Source organism: Eleutherodactylus coqui, chromosome 13 (assembly GCF_035609145.1).
Source record: "Eleutherodactylus coqui strain aEleCoq1 chromosome 13, aEleCoq1.hap1, whole genome shotgun sequence".
NCBI classification, from domain to species: Eukaryota; Metazoa; Chordata; class Amphibia; order Anura; family Eleutherodactylidae; genus Eleutherodactylus; species Eleutherodactylus coqui.
Genome location: NC_089849.1, coordinates 123,705,906 through 123,723,875, shown reverse-complemented (window position 1 = coordinate 123,723,875; position 17,970 = coordinate 123,705,906). Strand labels below are relative to the sequence as shown.

Below are 17,970 nucleotides of genomic sequence, written 5' to 3'. Positions count from 1 at the left end.
GAAGGCGGGGATTTTTTAATCCCTCGCCAGAAGAGGATGAAGAGAAAGTGTCGGGGACCAAGAAGAAGCTGCAGCGGCGCCCCGGACAAAGCAGGAGAGGTGATGTATACTTATTTTTTTTCTTCAGCTACGACTTATTTTCGGGGTAGGGCTTATATTTCAAGATCCACACCCACCCCGAAGTAGGACCATATGCGACTTTGTAGCGCTACAAAGTCGCGGTATCACCGCGAGAAGACACTGCGATATCACACCGACCAGTGATGTGATATCGCTGCGAGTTTCTTACAGCAATGCCATGTCGCTCGTGTGAACGAGGCCTTAAAGAATACAAAAATTGCTTTGTTGCCATTTTGTGACGCCCATAACTTTTTTTCCCCTATCTATGGAGCTGTGCGGGGCTAGTTGTTTGGTATCATTTTGAAGTACATGGAACTTTTTGATTTGAGTTTTGAGCTTTATTCTTTCATTCCACCAGGATATTTGCTTGCACAATATACTATATACTATAAAATTCCAACCCTCATCTTAGGTGATTTTAACATCCAACTCGCCATCCGCCTCTCAGCTTCTTTCGCTCACCTCCTCCCTTGGTCTCTCTCAACTCACAGCCTCTCCCACTCACAGGGATGGAAACACTCTTGATCTGATCTTCCTCTGTCTGCTCTGTTCCAACTTCACTAACTCCCCTCTCCCGCTCTCAGATCATAACCTCCTCTCTTTCTCTGTCACGCTCCCTAACATCTCTCCAGACCCACCTGCTTACCGTACCTACAGGAACCTTAAGGCCACTCACACCCAGGACTTTGCTGAATCCCTACAGTCCTCTCTGTCCCCTATCTCTCTCCCCTCCTGCCCCAACCTGGCTGCCGCTCACTACAACACCGCTCTCAAACATGCCCTGGATGAAGCGACGCCCCCCATGACCCGAGCCATCCGATGTAGACCGCGGCAACCCTGGCTCACGCCTCAAACACGCTTCATCCGGCGGTGCTCTAGAAGTGCTGAACGGCTGTGGAGGAAGTCGCAAACGTCCGCAGACTTTCTCCACTACAAATTCATGCTCAGAACCTACAACCTCGCCCTCCACCACGCCAAACAAGTCTACTTCACCTCTCTAGTCTCCTTACTATCGCACAACCCTAAACGGCTCTTTGATACTTTTCACTCCCTTCTCAGCCCTAAACCGCAACCCCCTGTGACGGATCTCAGTGCTGTAGAGTTGGCTGCTTACTTCAAAAAGAAAATTGACGACATCCGTCAGGAAATAACTTCCCAATCCCAGACTAGCCCTGACCCTAGTCTTGTCAGCACTGCATCTAGCTCCTGCTCACTGCGTGTACTCAGAGCAGGAGCTAGATGCAGTGCTGACAAGACCAACGACAGAGGAAGAAATCTCCAAATTGCTCTTCTCTGCTCGCCCCAAAACCTGCACTAGTGACCCTCTCCCCTCACACCTCCTCCGATCCCTGTCCCCAGTGGTCATCTCCCATCTTACCACTATATTCAACCTCTCTCTGACCTCTGGCATCTTTCCCTCTTCTTTCAAACACGCCATCATATCCCCACTGCTAAAGAAGCCGACTCTTGATGCAACTGATGCTGCCAACTACCGACCCATCTCTATTCTCCCCTTCATCTCCAAACTACTAGAACGCCTAGTTTACTCCCGCCTTGTAAGCTACCTATAAGAGAACTCTCTCGACCCTCTACAGTCTGGCTTCCGACCCCAACACTCGACAGAAACTGCCCTTACAAGGGTATCCAATGACCTACTGACAGCCAAATCAAGGGGCGATTACTCCCTACTGATCCTCCTCGACCTTTCCACAGCATTTGACACTGTTGACCACAAACTCCTCCACAGTATGCTTCGCTCCATCAGCCTAAAGGACACTGCCCTCTCCTGGTTCTCCTCCTACCTATCGGACCGCTTTTTCAGCGTCTCCTTTGCTGGCTCTACCTCCCCTCCTCTTACCCTTGCTGTTGGGGTCCCCCAGGGCTCTGTCCTCGGCCCCCTTCTTTTCTCTATCTACACAGCCCCTATTGGACAAACCATCAGGAGTTTGGGCCTCCAATACCACCTGTATGCTGACGACACCCAGCTATACACCTCTTCCCATGACATCTCTGCACCTTTCCTCCAAAACATCACCGACTGTCTGTCCGCTGTCTCTAACACCATGTCCTCTCTCTACCTAAAACTAAACCTCTCTAAAACTGACCCACTGGTGTTTCCACCCTCCACTAACCGACCCCATCCTGACACCTCCATCTCAGTGTGTGGCGCCACCATAACTCCTAGACAATATGCCATCTGCCTTGGGGTCATATTCGACTCTGATCTATCATTTACTCCCTACATCCAATCTCTCGCCCGAACATGTCAGCTGCACCTCAAGAACATCACAAGAATCCGCTCTTTTCTCACTGTGGACACGTTAAAAACGCTTACTGTTGCCCTCATCCACTCTCGGCTCGATTATTGCAACTCGTTGCTGATCGGCCTCCCCTGCACCAGACTCTACCCTCTCCAATCCATCCTGAATGTGGCAGCCAGGCTCATCTGCCTGTCCAACCGCTACTCGGACGCCTCTGCCCTGTGCCGGTCACTGCACTGGCTGCCCGTTAAATACAGAATTCAATTTAAACTCGCCACCTTCATCCACAAAGCCCTGCACAGCGCAGCGCCCCCCTATATCGCCTCCCTCATCTCAATCCATCACCCTGCTCAGGCTCTCTGCTCTGCTAACAAAACCAGACTGAGCGCCCCTTTAATTCGAACTTCTCATTTCCGTCTCCAAGACTTCTTCAGAGCAGCACCGGTCCTCTGGAACGCACTACCAAAGGCTACCCGAGCAATCCCGGACTCGCAGAACTTCAGGCGTGCTCTAAAAACGTACCTCTTCAGGGAGGCATACCGCATTCCCTAAACAAACCCCTCTGTACCCCCCTGATAACATGCTTCGTGACCTACTGACTGCAATCCCTGCTAGCCATCATAAACCGCTCCTGCAGTCATACTGTTTCTGCCGTCACACGGCTAAATGTCTGACAATTGTCTATGTGTATAGCATCCCTCACTCTCCACCTCTCCATACCGCGCACATCTCCACCCCCTTTACCTTCTGTATCCCCCCATTACTTGTAGTATGTAAGCTCGTTGGAGCAGGACCCGCACCCCTATTGTTTCCATTAACTGATTACTATGTAACCGGGGTTCTGTAATGTTTGTACTTTTGTCTTTCTGTATCCCCCTGTCTATGTAAGCGCTGCGGAATATGTTGGCGCTGTACAGATAAAGATTATTATTGTTGTTATTATAAAAGACCCGGCAAACCCATGATGGTCAATGGTGTCCATTGGGTGCTGTTCATCATCATCATCATCATCGACACTTCTGAGAGTTTTGTTTATGAGCTCGTATGATGCGTGTGAATCAAGCCTAAGGCTCTCACACTGTTACTGGCCTCCATTAGGGTGACTACCCACTAGCATTTTTTTTCCACTGTGAATTCGCTCCGGTTTTTTTTCCAATTGTCAATGGGACTTTCTAATTATAAAAACGCAAACCAACTCAACTTGCGTTTTTGGTGTGCTGCGTTTTTAACATTAGAAAGTCCCATTGATAATTGGAAAAAAAAACGGAGCGAATTCACAGTGGAAAAAAAACCCGCTAGTGGGTAGTAACCCTTAGACAAGTTCGGTTGGAGAAGGTCCTGATGTAGACATGATCTGTGCCCAATGCTTAAAGAGAATCCGTCAGCAGATGCAGCGCTGCGATCTGGACCTTGTTCTGTTCTTCACAGGCCTGTTTAGCCTCATAATAAAGGCATACCTGAGTAATTGGTGTAAAACGTCTCCCCGGCGGTATGTAAATGATGTAGAGCGCTCCGGTGGCCAGGCAGGACCGTCTGTACTATCAGCTTGTTTGTCACCAAAGTCCACCGCTCTGGGCTTCTCGGACATGGATGACATTGTAGGTATCATCCACATAGCGCAGCACAGTCTCGTGCGTACGCCATGCGATTGTGCGCAGATGAACTTTTCCATTTGTGGGCAGCTTTGCCTTGCTCATCTGCATTGCATGTTTCTTGTGTGAGACTCTGCTGTGCTACGTGGATGATGCCTACAGTGTTATCCATGTCTGAGACACTGAAAGGGGCAAACTTGCATGCCAAATAGGCTGCTAGCTCAGCCGATCCAGCCGGCCCCCCGGACCGCTCGGCATCGTCTACACTACTGGTCTCGTACTTTAAAATGAAATCGGAGAACAAATAAATTAAGATGAAAACTTTGTTTCACCAACTAAATCTAGATTCCTGGCTCTTCCCCGTCGCCCCTCCCGCTGATATCTGTTTAACGTGACCTTCTGGTTTGAAGACCGCATTGTGCCCCTGGACCAGAGGGAGAGGAGTTATATTAGCTGCTCTTCTTCTTCTGCAGCCCGTCCGATCTCCCAGTTTCGGTCCTATTTTCCGCTGTCCAAGATGGCCAGCTTAATTTTCAGACTATATAATCCCCCCAATGTACTTCTACTGCTCTCTAATTGGCTAGTGCTGCTCATGTGATCAGCACAGACCAATCAGAGAGCCATGCACATTAGCTGGATAGAAATTGCAGTAGCCATCTTGGATGGATGCAAACCAGGAGCAGAACTGGTGGACTGGACGGCCAGTAGAGAAGGACAAGAGCAGATAATATAAAAACTGGAGGGTTCTGCCTAATCTATACATCATGAAAAGGTTCTACCATAACCACTGAATGGGTGGCCATAAGGGATGGCATACCGTGGCATCTGTCGCCTACAGATACGTTGTTTTACAGGATGCGTCTGGATTAACTGTTGCAGCTTGTTGTACTCCATCATCCAGAGAACAAATGATATCCGTGATGCGACACGGCTGACCCACACTAAGGCTATGTTCGCATGACGGTTTTCACTGTGGATTTGACATAGAATCTGCGATGAAATCCACATCGGAAGCGTCCCAATGGTTTTAATGGCAATGATTACGCTCTAGAATGTTTCTGCATGCGGAATAAAAGAAGTGACGTAACTTCTTAATGCGGATTCCGCATCAGATACTCTGCACCCAGTGATTGTCCTTGGGGTGGAGGGGTGAGGTGCCATTTCACATATTGTTTGTGCCAACAGAAATGCTGCTACCATCCATTGGTGTAATAGTCGGTGGCATTAGATTTTGTTACATTTAATATTCTTTTGCGCTGTTTTTACAGGCTGGCTCATAATGAATGGAGAGCAGCGAGATAACACTGAGATGATACTAAGCCTCACTCTGCAGATTATATACCTGCTGACTGGAGAGGTGAGGTGTCTCAGGTATAACAGTATGTTCACATGGTGGAATCAGCTAATCCGCATCTCGTTATTTTAAATGGGCATTGGTTTTTTCCTGCACATGGCTGTAAAGAGAGGTGATCTTTCACTTTTTGAAGTGGAGTCTGCGCCATATCTACATCAGGAATTCTGTATGTGGATTTGCCCAAAGGGCTAAATCCTCGTGTGGACCCGCAGCCATACATTTGCATAGGCCTCTTCAGAAATCTGTAGCTCATCTGTGAAGAAAAATCTGCGTTGGATTCCACCATGTTAGCATATCCTTCTACTGGCATTGGAGCATGGGGATATGCAAAGCAGTATGGATCATGTCTCATCATATTTATCTTTTCTTTGGGAACTTAGAATTATGGGCCTGTGAAGAAGTCAAGTAAACATATGAAACCTATATGGGAACCACACATGTCAACTAGTTGGAGCAGGACCAAAACTACTGTCATGGAGCCCTCGCTTCACTCGCCTGAAAGAGAAAATGAGCAGCAGATCCTAGAGCTCGCCAACAAGATCATCGAGCTGCTGACCGGAGAGGTGAGCGCCGCCGGGGAGGATGGGGCGTTACATAGTAACACAAGGGATACGATGTCTGGATGAGGACTGTATCATTGTGTTGTCAGGTTCCTATAAGGTGTCAGGATGTCACCGTCTATTTGTCCATGGAGGAGTGGGAGTATGTAGAAAGTCAAAAGGATCTTTATAAGGAGCTTATGATGGAGATTCAGCAGCCCCTCAAATCGCTGAATAAAGGTTAGAGCAGTTTTGAGAGTCACCAAGATGCCCAAAGCATCCAGTTATCACTTATAAACGATATAATCAGTCGCCGTGTGTTTCCTACAGATGGATTCATTAAGAAAAGTCTATCAAGGAGTCCAAATTCAAAGGAGAATCAAAATGTATTAAGATTGTCCCAGGATTGTCAAATTGGTGGAGCAAAAGTCTCACCTAAAAGTAAAGCCATGCGGTACAAGGGACCAGGTATTGCGGTATCATTTTATATATATTTTTTTATTATTAAGGTTTAGCAACTTTTTTAAGTGGAAGAAATTGAGAAGACACATGCTTGATGGGTCATAGAAAGCCTAACGAGAGGGAAAGCGGTCAATTGCAGTAACTACACAAAAGTATCATATTCTTTGTTTGGTATTTTTGCAATCATTATATACTCCATAAAATTCTACTACCTATCTGACCCAAGTCGTGTGTTTGACAAAAGATACCAATGTTTGTGCTTCTCTCTTGATCCATGTTTTGTCCTGACTAGATACAGCCTTCTCCTTTACTTGAAGAGTGTGTTTGAATTTGGAAAAAGACCTAGTTTAGACTTTCTTCCAGAAAAAGCCCCAAACCTGTCTGGACTGTATGCTCATTCATTGTGTGCATGTGATTCCTACAGTAGGATCTAATAAGAGAAATCCAGCAGAAAGATGTTATAAATCCAGGGATCGTCCCAAAAAACCCCGTCGTATTCCGCAGGCTGATCAGGTATATGGGAATAACATTTCAGTTACGCGGTTATTATGGAACATTTCGTATAGCGCGTTTCTATGTTTGATTCTTCAGGTTGAAGACCTAAAGATTATCAAAGTTGAAGTACTAGATGATGAAGAGGACATGTATGGGAATAGTAATCTGCACTGTGAGCAGGGCGAAATTGGTCTAGGTGAGTAGTATGGAGGGGTCCCATAGTCTGGTTCAATCACTATAACACATTCTTCTTCTCATTCTCATATACCGGAGTATTCTCCCAACAGTTGGACAATACAGTGAAATATCCTACAGGTGCTTTTTGTATCCAATCACTGAGTGTCTCTTACATATGGAAAATGTGACTGTTCCCAGCAAGAGAAACCAAGTAATCTTATAGATATGATACCTTTTAATGGCTAACAAAAATACATGATGTTACAGCGAGCTTTCCAACCTCTCTTGCTGGGAGCAATCACATTTTGCTCTACTGGCTAACCCGGTACCAAACTTTTTTATCATATCTTATAGATGGATGTATTAAGAGAACTCTACCAGAGAAGTGTTCCAGTCCTCTGTCTTCCCAGGATTCTCCAAAGGAATATCCTAATGATGACCATCAGGTAGATAAAGCAGATGTCTCAACTATTGTCAAAATGCCACACTATATAGAATGTAGACACTGTATGTTGTTGTTAGCCATTTAGTCATTCACGACCCTCGGCCACCCTAAAGGCGAGCTCCCTCCCTCCGTGTTTTTTGGCTTTGCTTATTTCAGTTGTGTGATATCCATGCCAGTATCTGCTTTGCTGTTTTTTGGGCCCTTCCGCTTGTACAGGGCGAGGATGATGCCCTCCTTCTACTCGACTGGGACTTTCCCACAAGACCAGACGCACAGAAATAGCTGATGTAAAGCAGTGCTTATCGGCTCAATTGCACATTTCAGCAGTTCGGGTAGAATGCCATCTGAGCCGCAGCACATCCATATCTAATTTTCTGAATAGCAGAACAGACCTCTTCCCGTGACATAGCATCCGTAGACATAGAATGCATGCGAGGTTATCGAGGTCATGGCACGGATCAGCCGGTGAATCGTTTAGGGCGGATGAGAAATGTTCACACCAACGTTGAAGAGTCTCGTCATGGTTAGTACAAGGGCTGCCATCAGATTTGTGGATTGGCGTATGCCGGCTGGTCTCTGAGGACCCTCGGATTCTGGCGACTGTATTGTATGCTGCTCTTAGATTGTTTGACTTCAGATCCTAAGCTTCATCAGCCAGAGCATTATAGTATTGCTCCTAAGGGGAAGGGCCCAAAAACAGCATGCACTAGCTACAGGCCGATAACGCTCCTTTCGGTTCCCGGCAAGGTTTTCGCGCACGTTCTATTCTCAAGGATACAACCACTCCTGACCTCCAAGCGGAGACCTCAGCAGTCAGGCTTCACAGCAGGCCGCTCCAACAAGAATGTAATACTTGCTCTTAGGCTCCTCTCAGAGATACATAGAGAATTTAACAAACCGCTCCTCATTGCATATGTCGATCTCAAAGTGGCGTTCGACTTGGTTGACAGAGAAGCCCTCTGGAAGGCCTTGCGTGGCATTGGCGTCCCAACATCCCTTCTAAACCTACTAAAAGACATGCATCAGGGCACATCCGCCAAAGTGCGTATCAATGGTTCAAACTCTGCTAGTTTTGAGACCTCATCTAGCGTTCGACAAGGTTGCGTCTTGGTTCCCACACTCTTCTGCAGGGCCATGGACTGGATTCTTCAGCGTATTGTCCAATGTAAGGGGGTCACTCTTACGGAGTACCACTTCACCGACCTGGACTACGCCGACGATGTTGCACTCTTGGATGTCGCATCTAAAAATCTGAGACACTCACTGGAGCAGTTCGATTTTGAGGCGGCCTGTCTTGGGCTTCACATCTCCTGGCAAAAAAACAAGCTGCAGAATCTAGGAGCCGGCGCAATCCCTCCGGACCCAGACCTAAACGGCCAGAGAGTTGACGCTGTCAGTGAGTTTGTGTACCTCGGAAGCGTTTAGCACACAGATGGGAGGGCGCTTCCAGACATCCTGCGGAGAATAGCGCTAGCAGCCTCGGTGATGAGGTCCCTGGATAAACTCTGCCGGAGGCAGAACATAACACTCAGGACTAACATTCGATTTTACCAGACCTGCGTAATGCCAATATTATTGTACGACTCGGTGACTTGGATCTTGCTGTCACAAACCACTGAGCGTCTGGAGTCCTTGCACATGCGATGCCAACTCTAGATTCTCTAGCACGGGGCTTGAGTCAATCACAAAAACAATAACAAGGAGACGACTTGCACTTTTTGGTCATGTTGCACGCTTGTCAGAAGCTGTTCCAGCCCATGGTGCTCTAAGCACAGCAATTGCTAGGAAAATCGAGAGACGACCTCTTGGTCGTCTGCGGCGCTCGTGGATGCAACAGATAGGCAACGGTACTTCCTTTGACATCAAACACTGAATGGAACAATGCTCTCGGTCGTGGTCATTCTAGATCGGCGCTATGGACCCTCGTCCAAGCGAGATAACTAACTATCTGCTTTGACAGTATCAGCCATCGTGTTCTTTGGCGCACGGGTCTTTTTTGCCACTGATTTGTCCAAGCATTATAGATTTTTCTTGCGACTCTTCTTGCATTTCATGGCCAAAATTCGTGAGTCCGAGCCTAGTCTGGTCATCTTCCCCTTCCAGTGATATATCGGGTCTTATTCAGGATTTCTCTGTTACTCTCGCTGTCCAGGGTATACGCAGCATCTTTCACCAGCAGCTCAAACGCATCAATCCTCCTTCAATCAGCTTTTTTCGCAGTTCAGCTTTCACATCCACACATGGCTCTGGGGAAACCGGTGGTTTGCACTATCCTGCGTTTAGTTGCCATGCCGATATCCCTACTTCTCCAGATTGTTTCCATGTTTAGCATCACGCTTCGCCGCAGTGCTATTCAATGTTTTATCGCTGGCTTAGATTCTCCATCCTGGTCAATTTTCAAACCAAGGAAGATGAAGTCTCGCACGCATTCTATGACATCATTGTCGATTTTGATTTTAATTTGGCCATTTTTTGCAGTTGTCATAATTTTTGTCTTCTTTAAATTCAGGTAGAGGCCCATTTTTTCACTTTGTTTTAATCATGCATATCAGCTGCTTCAGACCGGCTTCTGTTTCTGCAAGCAGAGTTGTCTTATCTGTGTAACGGAGATTGTTGATGTTTCTGCCACCTATTATAACCCCGTTTTCCAATTCATCTATGTCCATTTTCCTCATGATCACTTCTGCATATAGGTTAAACAAGAAGGGTGAGAGGATGCAGCCCTGTCGGACACCTTTGCCAATCCCAAACCAATCTGTGTCCCCATACTGTGTTCTCACAGCAGCTTCTTGATTGGTATAAAGTGATTTTATTAGCTTGACTAGATGTGCCGATACGCCAGGCTCTTGTAGGGGGCGCCATAGCTTGTCATGGTCTACGCAGTCAAAGGCCTTAATGTTGTTGATGAAGCACATGTAGATATTCTTTTGGTATTTTTGAGCTTTTTTTCATGGTCCATTGCGAGTTTGCAATATGATCGTGGGTGCTGCGTCCTCGCTGGAATCCTGCCTGCGCGTCAGGGAGTCCCACTTCCACTACTGATCTCAGTCTTTCCTGTATAATTTTGAGAAGGATCTTGCTTGCATGTAGAATGAGGGTTATTGTTCGGTAGTTGCAGCAATGCTGGGAGTCGCCTTTCTTTGCTAGAGGGATGAAGACAAATCTTTTCCAGTCCTGTGGCCATTCTGTGGATGCCCATACTGCCTGCCACACAGCTGTGATGGTTTTCACTGCTACTGGCAGCACTAGCTCTGCCGGTATGTTATCTATGCCTGGTGCTTTATTTTTGGCTAGTTGTTTCCTTGCCATAACCACTTCTGACTCCTTAATGGAGTCTCCAAGTCCACCGGCTCCACCTCATGCAATGGTCCAGGTATGTGGCTGCAGGCATATAGTTCGTCTGTGTATTCCCTCCACCTATCCTTGATACTCTGTTGGTCATTCAGTTCCTTCCCATGTTTCCCTTTGATTGTGCCGTTGCGTGCCATGAAAGGTTTTTGGGTGATCTTGACCTGTGAGAATATGGCCATTCCTGACTTCTGCTTCAAGTTGTTTGCAACGCTCATTCCAGTCCATTTCCTTTTCGCTGAACATTGGCATTTAGTTGCCAAACTTCGTCTTTGTTGCCGGCCGCTTTTGCTGCTCTTCTTTTATCAGCTATTCTGAGGCTTTGCTCGGACAACCAATAGTGTAGTTTTTCCTGCTTCAGGTGAGATGCTTCCTGGCTGTTTCCATAACTGTGGACTGTATGTCGTGCCATAGTTCCTCTGGATGCTTTTCTGATGTGTCAAGCAGTTGGAATCTGTTTGCTACCTCAATAGTGTCTTATTGGGGAATTTTAGAGGTGTAAAATGTTCTCAATGGAGCATTTTTCTTAATGCTACGAAATTTGATCTTGATCTTCGCTGCAAGGAGTGAACTTCGCCAACAATGATGACACAGGATGTAATCAATCTGATTTCGATGGAGGCCATTGGGAGATGTCCACCTGCACAGTCGGCGTTTGGGTTGCATAAACCATGTGTTTGCTATCCTGAGCCGATTTTCTTGGCAGTACTGTACCAGGCGAGCACTGGCTTCATTTCTTTCACCAAGCCCAAATCTTCCTGTAATGGTTGCTTCTGGCTGGCTGCCGACTTTGGAATTGAAGTCACCCTTAAAGTAAATATCCTTCTTTGGCACTTCGTTTAGACTTTTCTGGTTGTCGGCATAAAAATCTTTTAATGGTTTCCTTGTGTGCATCAGTCGTTGGGGATGGACCTACAAGACGGAGATGCTCACTGGCTTACCACGTATCCGGATAGCAATAATACAGTCGCTGATTGTTCTTAAACTTTCTACCGCCTTTGAGGTCTGCTTGTTTGTAATAAAGGCGACTCCATGGTGCAATGTGAAGTCATCGGACTGAAAATATCCATTACCTGTCCAGTTCAATTCTCTAATTCCAAAAATATCAATGTTAAGTTTTGTCATTTTGCGTTTTTACAATGTCCAGTTTTCCTAGACTCGTGCCACGCACATTCCATGTTGTTAGTATAGGTGGATTGCGAAAAAAAAGTCCTTATGCGCTCAGATTGGGAGCGGAGAGCCGATCGAGTTCTTGTGGATCCAGTAAAAGTTAAATAATCCGTAGATCATAAACGCAGGGTATTTTTATCCAATATTTAAAATAACAGCAGACACGGGTCTAATGCTTCATATAACAGATAGAAGTCCAATAACACATTTCGGCGTTCAAGACGCCTTTTTCAAGCATAAATGACGAAAACCAAAAACAAATATAAATAGTAAAAATCTTACTGTGGTGAGCTGAAAAGGTTTTGCCTGTAGTTTCCTACAGCGTGGGTGCCTGGCTCTCCGCTAACGTCATTGTGGCATGTCCGGCGGGTCATGTGACCGGAACCCAGTGTGTCTTTTATACGGTCTCCAAGGCAAAGTTTTTACAGGGTAGGTCGCCAGGTCTTTCCCTAACCCTTCCTATTTATCAAGGCTTTGGGACTGGCATCTAGGAAAGACTCCTACATAGCTGGGTGATAGGAGTATAGTAGAAAGCTGTATACTATAATACATTTGTTGATTATGGCTTATTTAGGAGGAAGACCAGATTGATATCAATGTCTGTATAGTGGGAGGAGCACATGACACATATGTGAGGGGAGATCGGTATCCTATGGAGGAGGACATCCCTACAGACAACAGCCCAAGTGAGTAACCGGCGCTAAGCAGAAGAGCTTCCTCCTTGGTTTACCCTATTTTCATCCAGTCAGTATTCACTCTCTCTACTGCTACTGTTTCATTCTCCACCTACAAGGTGCCCATCATCATATAGTTCTTTATTGATATTCCTTGTAGGCTGCCAACGGTCAAGATTATGGTTAAAGCGAATGTATCATCAGTCAAATTACATACTGCATCAACTAGTTGAATAATTAATATAATTATTCCTAAATTTTCATGTTATAAACTATATTTAAAAAAAACCCTTATACCCTGCAGTACTCAGAATGACCACTGAGCCGTAGCCTGACGCTTCTGTTGTGTAGAGATCACTCCTTAGGCTCTTTTACATGGAGCGAGAAACTGTTTGCCCGAGTAAAGGACGACAGGGTTCGTTCTTTCGCTTCTGCCGCCAGTTTCTACCGCAGATCTTTTACATTTCATTCGCTATGTCGTTGGGTCAGTCGCATTCACTCTACTAGTGAATGAGAAGGACTGAGCGATCGCTGTCACATGCAACAAGCTGTGAATGAGCGAATGATTAGTTTTATCCATGCATAAAATGAAAGCTGAATGATGAGCGCAAACGAAATCTCGTTCTTCATTCAGTCGTTGGCCGTGTTTACGCTAAATGTTTATCGTTGAAGTTCGCACAATTCAACAATTTTTATTTTTTAATCACATTTGTCCCGTGTAAAAGGGCCCTTAGCAGTCATCTCATTATCACAACGGGATCCACCATTCACAATAGGTTGATGGTCACAGCTGCCCTCATCCTCTGCCTGCACATTGACCACTACACAGGTCACTCTACCATAGAAGCCAACGTGTAATCTCTGGCCTACAGGTTCTCATGTTTATGTGACTACTCTAAAGCATATCTCTGAATGTTGTTTTATGGCAGCTCAGACAAGGTGGCCGCCGCTGGAAGTCATGGAAATAAAATAAAACAAAAAGCAGATGAGGAAAAAGTGTTTTTATTCTTTTTTTTTTATTACTATGTGTTTTTACTTAGTAAAACTATAGACAATACATTCCCTTAGGACTCGGTGAATTCTTCATTCGTTTCAATATATATATCCTCAGTGCAATAACTTTTGCTGAGCTGCCGAAAAGATCAGTTACTTAAAACAGAGCTAAAAATCCCATTTCTATTCCCCCCTTCCCCCATTTTGCTTTGTGTAATTCCTAGCAGGTAGACACAGGAACAGTAATTCGGTGAAGGGGCGTCTCGGTGCATCTTCACACTGTGGAACAGAAGAGGTGAACCTCACAGGACATTTTCCCGGAGGAAGTCTCATTCCCCCCAATATGCACTCATTCCCTGGTGGTTTAGACCTCTCATATGACCCAGCCATGCATGGAAGCTTTCCTTCTGATACATTACATGTAATTACTGACAGTTCAGGCCCCCTAAATAACACTATATATGCAGGTTCCTATCCTCATAATGATTTAACATTGGCCACTAACGCTCTCGTGAAATCATTTGCATGCCCCGAGTGTGGAAAACCTTTCCGGTATAAATGGCATCTCAACAAACATCTGAGGATTCACAGAGGTGACAAGCCATTTCCTTGCTACGAATGCGGTTTGTGTTTTAAAGAGAAATTTAATCTTGCAAATCACTTGAAGATTCACACCGGGGAAAAGCCATTCTTATGTTCTCAGTGTGGGAAGAGGTTCTCCACAAAGTCCAACCTCCTGGAACATCTTCGGGTTCACACCGGGGAGAAGCCGTTTCCCTGTTCTGAATGTGGGAAATGTTTCAAGAATAAGTCTCATCTGGTGGAACATCAGAGGATTCACACGGGGGAGAAGCCCTTTCCATGTTCTGAGTGCGGGAAAGGCTTTACAAGCAAGTCTAGGCTCCTGAAGCATCTGCGGGTTCACACAGGGGAGAAACCATTTTCGTGTTCTCAGTGTAGTAAAAGTTTTACCCAGAAGGCCCATCTCCTTAGACATCAGAAAAGTCACAATCATGGATGAAGACAAACTGCCTTCTGATGTGTCAGTCATTTTTGGACTAATACATAGAATTCTAGGTTTCTGTGGTTTTTCTGTAGGTTATTGTTAATGTAATCTTCTTGTTTCTCCTGCTAATAAATATTTTTATACAAACTGCTGTGGAAGGAATATTCTGTGGACAACGTCTGCCCGAGTACACAGGTAAGAATTAATGTTCAAGGTGGTTCCTGTCTACTGGTAAACCAATTGATCATGTGTAGCAGGGGCTATATGATGGGATGAAGATCATACCTCCTACGTGTTTTGGCGTTTTCAATAAGTCTTTTCTTTTATGTTACTTGGGGAAATATTAAAGCCGCCTTCACATGGCTGTATGTTTGTTCCCACCATAGCAAGTGGGAAGAATTTGTCTTCAGAAACTGAATGGCATTTGTTTCTTGGTTTCTACATGCAAAGAAAATATCAGTTTCATCCCATTGCTTCTAGTCTTTCCTTGTACTGATGAGAATAGGGCTGATCCCTCTGCACTGTGACGGCCCTTCAGATATTTGTAGGCCGCTATTAAGTGTCCTCTCAGCCTTCTTTTTTGCAAGCTAAACGTTCCCAGATCCTTTAACCATTCCTCATAGGACAGTGGTGGCGAACCTATGGCACGCGTGCCAGAGGCGGCACGCAGAGCCCTCCCTACTGGCACGCGCCCCATTGGCCGCTCACCACTTGTGAATACCAGAAGGGGCCGCGGCTCCCCTGCCGGCATTCACAAACGGCACTGCTAGCCGCACTGATCCCGGCACACACTTCAGTGTGCAGCTGGAATCCCTCTCCCCCCCTGCCCCGACGTCTCCTACTACTTGGTTCCTTGGTACTACTTGGAGGGGGGAGGCGTCCAGCAGCATGTGTGTCAGAGTGTGTTCCGGGAGCATATTAACACTTTCTTCCCCACTTCTGCAGCAATCAGCAATTCCCAGCAACCTGATTGGTTGTTTGGGTTGGCTGATTCACCAACTAACCAATCAGGTTGCTGGGAATTACCTATTGAGGCAGAAGTGGGTAAGAAAAAGTTAATATGCATGGCGGGACCATCGCTGACCAGAAGAGGAGCTGAGCTTCCAGGAGGAGGGGGAGGAGAAGGAGGAGGTAAGTATGTGGGTCTCGGGAGGGGGGCACTGTGGGGTGTCACTACTGCACTGGGGGGCCGCTGGGGGGGTGTCACTACTGCATTGGGGGGGCTGCTGGGGGGTGTCCCTACTGCACTGGGGGGGCCGCTGGGGGGTGTCCCTACTGCACTGGGGGGGCCGCTGGGGGGTGTCCCTACTGCACTGGGGGGCCGCTGGGGGGTGTCCCTAATGCACTGGGGGGTCACAATTATCGCTGTGGGGTGGGGGACACTATTACCGCTGGGGCCGCTGTGGGGTGGGGGTCACTATCACCGCTGGGGCCGCTGTGGGGGGTCACTATCACCGCTGGGGCCGCTGTGGGGGTCACTATCACCGCTGTGGGGGTCACTATCACTGCTGGTGCCGCTGTGGGAATCACTATCACCGCTGTGATGTGGGGGTCACTATTATTGCTGGGGGGTGGGGGGTGGGGGGTCACTATTACCGCTGGGGCTGCAGTGTGGTGGGGGTCACTATCACCGCTGGGGCCGCTGCGATGGGGGGGTCACTATCACTGCTGGGGCCGCTGCGATGGGGGGGTCACTATTGCCGCTGGAGGGGGGGTCACTATAACCGCTGGGGCCGCTGTGATGGGGGGGTCACTATCACCGCTGGGGCCGCTGTGATGGGGGGGTCACTATCACCGCTGGGGCCGCTGTGATGGGGGGGGGGTCACTATCACCGCTGGGGCCGCTGTGATGGGGGGGTCACTATCACCGCTGGGGCCGCTGTGATTGGGGGGGGGGGTGTCACTATCACCGCTGGGGCCGCTGTGATTGGGGGGGGGGGGGGTCACTATCACCGCTGGGGCCGCTGTGATGGGGGGGGTCACTATCACTGCTGGGGCCGCTGTGATTGGGGGGGGGGGGGGTCACTATCACTGCTGGGGCTGCTGTGTGGTGGGGGTCACTATTATCATTGTGGGGGGTCACTATTACCGCTGGGGCCGCTGTGATGGGGGGGGGGTCACTATCACCGCTGGGGCCGCTGTGATGGGGGGGGGTCACTATCACCGCTGGGGCCGCTGTGATGGGGGGGAGGGTCACTATCACCGCTGGGGCCGCTGTGATGGGGGGGAGGGTCACTATCACCGCTGGGGCCGCTGTGATGGGGGGGAGGGTCACTATCACCGCTGGGGCCGCTGTGATGGGGGGGGGGGGTCACTATCACCGCTGGGGCTGCTGTGATGGGGGGGGGGGTCACTATCACCGCTGGGGCCGCTGTGGGGGGTCACTATCACCGCTGGGGCCGCTGTGGGGGGTCACTATCACCGCTGGGGCCGCTGTGATGTGGGGGGTCACTATCACCGCTGGGGCCACTGTGATGTGGGGGTCACTATTATCGCTGGGGGGGTGCGTCAATATTACCGCTGGGGCTGCTGTGTGGTGGGGGTCACTTATCGTTGTGGTGGGTCACTATTACCGCTGGGGCCGCTGGGGGGGTTCACTATTACTGCTGGGTGGGGGGTCACTATCACCGCTGGGGCCACTGTGGGGGTCTCTATCACCGCTGGGGCCGCTGTGATGTGGGGGTCACTATTATTGCTTGGGGGTGGGGGCTCACTATTACCGCTGGGGCTGCTGTGTGGTGGGGGTCACTATCACCGCTGGGGCCCCTGTGATGTGGGGGTCTCACTACTATTGCTGGGGGGTGGGGGGGTCACTATCACTGCTGGGGCCGCTGTGGGGGAGTCACTATCACCGCTGGGGCTGCTGTGGGGGGGGGGGTCACTATCACCGCTGGCGCCGCTGTGATGGGGGGGGTCACTATCACCGCTGGGGCCGCTGTGATGGGGGGGTCACTATCACCGCTGGGGCCGCTGTGATGGGGGGGGGGGGGTGTCACTATCACCGCTGGGGCCGCTGTGATGGGGGGGGGGGGTGTCACTATCACCGCTGGGGCCGCTGTGATGGGGGGGGGTCACTATCACCGCTGGGGCTGCTGTGATGAGGGGGGGGGTCACTATCACCTCTGGGGCCGCTGTGATGGGGGGGTCACTATCACCGCTGGGGCTGCTGTGTAGTGGGGGTCACTATTATCGTTGTGGGGGTCACTATTACCGCTGGGGCCGCTGTGGGGGGTGACTATTACCGCTGTGGCCGCTGTGGGGGGTCACTATCACCGCTGGGGCCGCTGTGATGTGGGGGGTCACTATCACCGCTGGGGCCATTGTGATGTGGGGG

The 17,970-nt window shown here is 48.5% G+C and overlaps 1 protein-coding gene across 1 annotated transcript in view; it reads left to right on the top strand.

Moving 5' to 3' along the window:
- Window positions 1–14,783, top strand: part of LOC136588084 (gastrula zinc finger protein XlCGF53.1-like) — a 33,407-nt gene extending 18,624 nt beyond the window's left edge. The window contains exons 2-10 of the mRNA XM_066587027.1: window positions 5,242–5,330; window positions 5,708–5,890; window positions 5,977–6,106; window positions 6,197–6,334; window positions 6,753–6,841; window positions 6,920–7,019; window positions 7,355–7,446; window positions 12,538–12,649; window positions 13,855–14,783. Of these exons, the coding sequence (XP_066443124.1) occupies window positions 5,242–5,330; window positions 5,708–5,890; window positions 5,977–6,106; window positions 6,197–6,334; window positions 6,753–6,841; window positions 6,920–7,019; window positions 7,355–7,446; window positions 12,538–12,649; window positions 13,855–14,651 (1,730 nt within the window). The 3' untranslated portion in view covers window positions 14,652–14,783. The remainder of the gene's footprint in view (window positions 1–5,241; window positions 5,331–5,707; window positions 5,891–5,976; window positions 6,107–6,196; window positions 6,335–6,752; window positions 6,842–6,919; window positions 7,020–7,354; window positions 7,447–12,537; window positions 12,650–13,854) is intronic.
- Window positions 14,784–17,970: the final 3,187 nt, after the last annotated feature.